General features: G+C 41.3%; 1 protein-coding gene across 6 annotated transcripts in view; it reads right to left on the bottom strand.

Moving 5' to 3' along the window:
* The window catches only part of spata20 (spermatogenesis associated 20), a 551,333-nt gene that overhangs the window by 270,272 nt on the left and 273,724 nt on the right, over positions 1-7,337 (bottom strand). For all 6 annotated transcript variants that reach the window (XM_043714382.1, XM_043714383.1, XM_043714384.1 and 3 more), the window contains one exon: positions 4,112-4,304. In XM_043714382.1, coding sequence (XP_043570317.1) covers positions 4,112-4,304 — 193 coding nt within the window. The remainder of the gene's footprint in view (positions 1-4,111; positions 4,305-7,337) is intronic.

The raw sequence follows: 7,337 nt of genomic DNA, 5'->3' as shown, positions 1-7,337 counted from the left end.
TCCAGAACTAGAGGGCATAGGTTTAGGGTGAGAGGGGAAAGATATAAAAGGCACCTATTGGGCAACATTTTCACACTGAAGGTACTGCATGTATGAAATAAGCTGCCAGAGGAAGTGGTGGAAGCTGGTACAATTACAGCATTTAAAAGGCATCTGGATGAGTATATGAATAGGAAGGGTTTAGAGGGATAGGGGCTAAATGCTGGCAAATGGGACTAGATTAAGTTAGAATATCTGGTCGGCATGGACGAGTTGGACCGAAGGGTCTGTTTCCATGCTGTACATCTCTATGACGCTGTATATTACCTGGAGGAGCCAGTATTGGACTGGGGTGAACAAAGTTAAAAATCACAACACCAGGTTATAGTCCAACAGGTTTATTTTTGGACTGGGGTGAACAAAGTTAAAAATCACACAACACCAGGTTATAGTCCAACAGGTTTATTTGGAACCACTGGCTTTTGGAGCTCCAAAAGCTTTGAACTCCTCTACCCTGGGGAAAAGACCTTGGCTATTCACTTTATCCTTGCATCTTATGATTTTGTAAACCTCTATGAGATCTCCCTTCAGTTTCCAAAGCTCCAGGGAAAACAGCCCCAGCCTATTTAGCCTATCCCTGTAGCTCAAAACCTCCAACCTGGCAACATCCTTGTAAATCTTTTCTGAACCCCTTCAAGTTTCATAACATCCTTCGATAGGAGGGAGATCAGAATTGCACACAATATTCCAAAAGTGGCCTAGCCAATGTCCTGTACAGTCACAACATATCTTTCCAACTCCTGTACTTTACGCAATGACCAATAAAGGCAAGCATACCAAACGACTTTCTCACTCCCCTGTCCACCAGTGACTCCGCTTTTCAGAAGTTATGAACGCGTACTCCAAGGTCTCTTTGTTTTGCAACACTCCTCAGGATCTTACCATTAAGTGTATAAGTCCTGCCCTGATTTGCCTTATCAAAATGCAGCAACTCACATTTATCTCAATTAAACCCCATCTGCACTCCTCAGCCCATGTGCCCATCTGGTCAAAGTTCCATTGTACTCTGAGCTAACTTTCTTCGCTGTCCACTACACCTCCAATTTTGGTGTCATCTGCAAACTTACTAACCATACCACCTATACCCATATCCAAATCGTTTATATAAAAGATCTAAAATCAGTGGACCAGCACCAATCCTTGCGTCACACTGCTGGTCACAGACCTTCAGTCCAAAAAGCAACCCTCGGGGTGGCACGGTGGCTCAGTGGTTAGCACTGCTGCCTCACAGTGCCAGGGACCCAGGTTCAATTCCCACTCGGGTGACTGTCTGTGTGGAGTTTGCACATTCTCCCAGTGTCTGCGTGGGCTTCCTCCGGGTGCTCCGGTTTCCTCCCACAGTATGGGCTAAATTGCCCATAGTGTTAGGTGCATTAGTCATGGGGGATGGGTCTGGGTGGGGTACTCTTCGGAAGGTCGGTGTGGACTTGTTGGCTCTAAGGGCCTGTTTTCACACTGTAAATAATCTAATCTAATCTAATCTAGTCACACTTCAAACCAATTTTGTATCCAAGTGGCTGGTTCTCCCAGTATTCCATGTGATCTAACCTTGCTAACCAGTTTACCATGTGGAACCTCATCAAACATCTCACTGAAGTCCACACAGACAATGTCCAACACTCTGCCTTCATCACTTATTCAAAAAATTCAATCAAGTTAGTGAGACACCATTTCCCATGCATGCTGACTATCACCAGGTCACCAGGCTATAAGTCCCTGTTTTTTTCTTATCACCTTTCTTAAATAATGGCACCAAGTTAGCCAAGTCTTCCAACACTTCACCTCACTTAGGGCATTACAACATGTTCGAGGTGCTATTCAAACAAAAATTGCCATTGTTGTAAAATGTTTCATCAGAAGGTAAGCAAATGACTGCTTGTATGTAGGCAAAAATCACAGCCATGAGCTGAATGAGCAGTTAATTTAAATTTGTTTCCAAAGGGAAAATGGGCTGTCAGATGAGGAAGGAATGATTCCCCAGCATCTCAGACAACTCTTCATTCTTTTTTATCTTGTGCCCCTCACTATTAAGTTTCTCAAAGAGTAATTAAAACTGAAGAAGAGAGATAAGATGTTTGGCTGAAAAATCTCATTATCGGATTACAAGTATAAGAATCGGAATAATTAACTCTTGTACAGTTTTCTAACAGAGAAAGATTTGCCAATAATAATCAGCCTCATTTTGTTTTAAACATAACTACACTAAGTCATCTCTTTGTGTTTGCCTTCTCTGAAATCTCCTAAAGTCCTTTTGAAATGCAGTTGCAAGATCTCGATTAATAATCCAGAAACAAATTTAAATCCCGCCTCAGGGGCTAGAAAACCTAAGTTGTTAACAAAAGGAATCTAAAATAAAATGTTAGGTGACTATGAGATAGCAGATTGCCTCTCTCAAAAAAGGATTTGTTCACATATGTATTTTAGGGAAGAGAGACTTATCCTGTCTTCAGACACCAGCAATGTTGTGGGGTGGTTGCTGGCCCTCTGTTTCACATTTCATCAAATTCACATCATTGAGAGTCACAGCAGAGAAACAGACCCTTCCATCCAATTTGTCCATGTCAACCAGATATCCAAAATTAATCTAGTCCCATTTGCAAGCATTTGGCCCATATCCCTCTAAACCCTTCCTATTCATGAATCCATCCAGATGCCACTTAACTGTTGTAATTGTACCTGCCTTCACTATTTCCTCAGGCAGCTCATTCCATGCATGCACCATTCTCTGTGTGAAAAAGTTGCCCAACAGGCCCTTTTATATCCTTCCCCTCTCACCTTAAACCTATGCCCTCTAGTTTTGGACTCTCTTTACCCTGGGAAAACGATTTTGGCAATTCACCTTATCCATACCTTGCATGATTTTATAAAACTCTATAAAGACTACCCTTCAGCCTCCAACGCTCCAGGTAAAATAGCCTTAGCTTATTCAGCCTCTTCCTGTAGTCCAACCCCAGCAAAATTGTTGTAAATCTTTTCTGAACCCTTCCAAGTATAGGCTGTTCAGCCCAGAAATCTGTTCTGCTATTAAATCAAACATTGCTGTATGTCAATCTCACTTACTCCTCTTCACTTCTGTACCATTAGCATCATCACTAAGTAAAAACTTTATCCATCTCAGTCTCAAAAGCTCCAAATGAAAACCAGCATCTACAATTTCCTAGGAAAGAGCATTCCACATTTCTACTATCCTTTGTGAAAACTTGATTCCTGAAATGTCTACATCTAAACTGAAAATGATGCCTCTTTCCATCACGCAGTATTGGGCTCAAGTGTTAGCCCACATTAGGTGCTGTCATGACACTCAAATTCACAACTGTCCAACTCAGGTGAGTGTGCTGCCAAACAAAGCCAGGCTAACACATACACAATACTGTATATGCTACATGTTCTACCAGTTACATTAAAAATAGATAACACAATGCTCATCATCGATTGCCAAATTCTTCTCTAAGAAAACTGAACAAAAGATAATTATTTCAATCCATTCGGTCGTAATTGCATAATGACATTTTCGAGCCAAATGCTTTATCTCCTCTCTACAGTTTTAATTACTCTGTGAGCAACTTAACAACTAGGAGCTGAAAAGAAAAGACAGACATTACAATCCAAGCTCCTGTTTAAGAAAATCTTATATCTGAAGGCTATGCTAACCTAAAACTGTCAACATACTTTAGTTGTTTTGGCAGTAAACATCACAGTACCATTGTAATTTGGAACCCAGACAAGTCACAGAGTTGTCCCGAGCAATAAAGATCTGTAGCGTAGCTATGTTTAAAGCTTACATAACAGCTCACTACACTATAAACTCCCTCATTCTTTCTGTCGCATTTTAATTGGCATTGCCTAAAAAGCCTCATGGGACCTCCTAGGGTCATGAAAGATGCTAGACACGGTGCAAGATTTCTTTTCCACTTTTGGATCAGTACAAAAGGAGTGAACACATCTATACAATCCAATTAAATAAATGAAGCTTAAACTCTCATAGTTCATTCACTTGCAAACATGATAATAACAAGCTATTAACTTTTAGGTTAAACCTAGTATTAGGCCATGTAGGAGCACCCTCACTCACCGTTCCATGATGCTAACATCTTGCTGTCCAAATGGGGAGGTGGCCTCTGTTTCCGGATCTCATACAGCCTTTTTCTACATGTACTTAGAATGTCTTTCACCTTCTTCACTTCTAAGCCAAACTTGGTAGCTGTGAACTCTGCTGAGTGACGGATAATGAGGACATTCTTGTTTTCCAGCTCTCCATGAGGGTCCTATAAATTTTGAAGAAGCATTAAATCAAAATGCAAAAGAAAAAACTGCAACCACAACTGTTCTCCAATTTTAACTCCAGTGCTCGCGAATACTCAGTGAGCTGAGGCATGCAGCACTGAACATTCACAGCATTACTCGATATCTAGTTTCAAGTTGTCTGTCAGCAAGAGCCTGTGACTGGCCTTAATGCCCCCCCTACCTTAGTAAGCGGGGAATCCACCAGCATTCCTGCTCCTGATTTTCCTTGGTTAATGTATTTCCAAAAACCACACATTTAGGTGAAACAAGCTCAGATCACCCAAGAGGATCAGACAGAAGTTTTCTGGAGAATCTCCCAAGAGAGATTCATGGTTAGAGGAGGGGAAGGGCAAGTGTCTGATTGATGCTATTATAAATGTGGTGCAAGTCAGGCTTGATGGGCTAGCTGGTCTTTGACATTTGTTTATTCTTAATTGGTTTGGAGCAATAACCTCAAAAAGCCCTGTTACAAAATAGAACAGCGACCATTGACTTCCAAAGCATCAAGAAGAATAGTAAATCTTTGGTACTAGGTCAGACTTGGGTGTCTCATCAGCATAACAAGTTGGACCAAAGCGTCTATTTCCAGGCTGTATGACTCTAACGCAGGAGATGGGACTTATTGGACAAAGACGACTACAGTAATGGGTCAAGCCTTCAAAATTGCAGACGATAAAGCTGGGAATGTGGATATAATGCTATCTCCAGGATTAATCACACTCACAGATTGATGCCTGAAGGAGTTGAGTTAAACCCAACTTTTTCACAATAAAGGGATGAGACACCAAAAATGTGATACAATATTATTATATTAATGAGCTGACAAACCCAGAGATCTAGAACACTGAACCAGTGCCATAAATGCAATCCCCACATTCACAGCATAAATTCAGTTAATTAAAACTCAGGACAACAATGGTGCTTACAAAAGAACGCAATGACATGGAAGTCTGACTGCTTCACAAACGTCCTTAACAGGAGAAAGTTTACCATTCTTACTCCAGCCTGGCAAATATATGACTTCTTTCATTTCCTAGCAGGCTACTTAGTTATATTAAACCACTAACCATAAGCATATTAAGAATATCTGGACAGACCACACAGGAGAAGCTGAGACATCAGAGTCAGATTTAACAAGGGCACAACCTGCCCAGTTGACTCTCAAAATTCTCTTCCCTGACATCCATGACTAGTAGTAAAATCAGGAGAGCTGTTCCACAGACCAGTGAAGCAACGCTGATATAGTTATTTTTACAGAATCATATCTTTCAGCCAACATTCCAGATCCATTTCCAACCTGAACAGGACTGACCTACAAGAGCTGAAAGTGCAGTGATAGAACAGAGAATGGAGTCCTCAACATTAACTCCAGATTCTATAAAGTCGCATGGCATCAGGTCAAAAATGGGTAAGGAAATTTCCTGCTGATTACTAATGATTGTACTCCCTCAGCTGACAAATAGTGCCTAATTTGCATTTCAGTCACTTGGACGAGCACAGAATGTATGCTAGGTGGGGGACTTCAAAGATGGCCAAGGTGGTTGTTAGCAAAACTATGGCCCAGGTTGGCAAAGGTTTGACATTTACATGTGCCACCAGTAGCTCTATAGCAGGTGGAGGCAGAGCCAACAAAGAGGAAAAAGCAATTTAAATTCATCCTCAGTAATCTACTTTATGTAGATGTTGCTGCATGCAATATTGGTGGGAAATACCACCATAGAGTCCTTATGGAAATGGAATCCCCATTTCAGTACCGAGGACATGATGTTTTGTGTCACTAACACTATATTAAATAATTCAGAACAGATGAGGTCAAATCTGGACATCCACAAGACATTATAGGTCATCTCTGGTATTTGCCTGTTTTGGAAGGACAGATTACACCAGGTGTGTGTTCCTACTGCTGTAATTGAAGAAGTCAATTTGTAAATGCAATCCCATCCACACAAGACACAGGTGGGTAGTGATGGCCCAAGTTTCACTGATTTTGTTTTCCTTCTCACGGAGATCCTTCTCTGGCCCTCAACACTAGCAATACTATATTCGACCATAATGTGCAACCTTGTAGCACAGCACTTCTGTTCTACCATAAGCATTAAGTCAGGGAACTATCCCTCGTTCAGTGAGGGCTGTCGGGAGTATTCCAGGAGCAGAAACAGTTGTTCCTGAAATTGGGTGTCAAACCATTAAAGCTCCAACTTAAAGCTACATCCACACCAATCTGTTAAAGTAGCATTCAACTGATGGAACTAAGCAACCTAAAACCAATGAATTAGATTTAAGCACTGCAGTCCTGCCACATTAAGTCGTGTAATGTTGTGGATGAGGATTTCCATGGGCAACCCCATCCCCAAAGATGCTGGAGCCCATTACATCAGTGCAAAAGCCGAGGTTGAAGCTTTCACAACAATCTCTGGTCAGAATAATTCTGTCAGAAGCACTGCCTGATCAATCTCAATCACTATAGTTGCAATGTCATTGAACTAGTAATTCAGTTATATATTCTGGGGACATGGGTTTTAATCACATCATTGTAGATATTTAAATTTCACAAAAATCTAACCTTAAAAATTTGCCTAATGGCAAAAACCTGAAACAGAAACAGAAGTTGCCAGAAAATCTCAACAGGTCTGGCAGCATCTCTGGAGAGAAATCAGAGTTAATATTTCACGTTAAGTGACCCTTCTTGAATGAGTACTTTTCTTCAGTATTTACGAATGAGAGGAACCGTATTGTTGAAGAGGAGAGTGTGAAACGGACTGGTAAGCTAGAGGGAATACATGTTAGGAAGGAAGATGTGTTGGACATTTTGAACAACTTGAGGATAGACAAGTCCCCCGGGCCTGATGGGATATATCCTAGGATTATGTGGGAAGCAAGAGAGGAAATTGCAGTACCGTTGGCAATGTTCTTTTCATCTTCACTGTCAACGGGGGTGGTACCAGGGGACTGGAGAGTGGCGAATGTTGTGCCCCTGTTCAAAAAAGGGAATAGGGATAACCCCAGGAATTACA

This window comes from Chiloscyllium plagiosum, chromosome 24 (assembly GCF_004010195.1).
Source record: "Chiloscyllium plagiosum isolate BGI_BamShark_2017 chromosome 24, ASM401019v2, whole genome shotgun sequence".
NCBI lineage: Eukaryota > Metazoa > Chordata > Chondrichthyes > Orectolobiformes > Hemiscylliidae > Chiloscyllium > Chiloscyllium plagiosum.
This window is presented reverse-complemented; position numbering and strand designations above follow the sequence as displayed.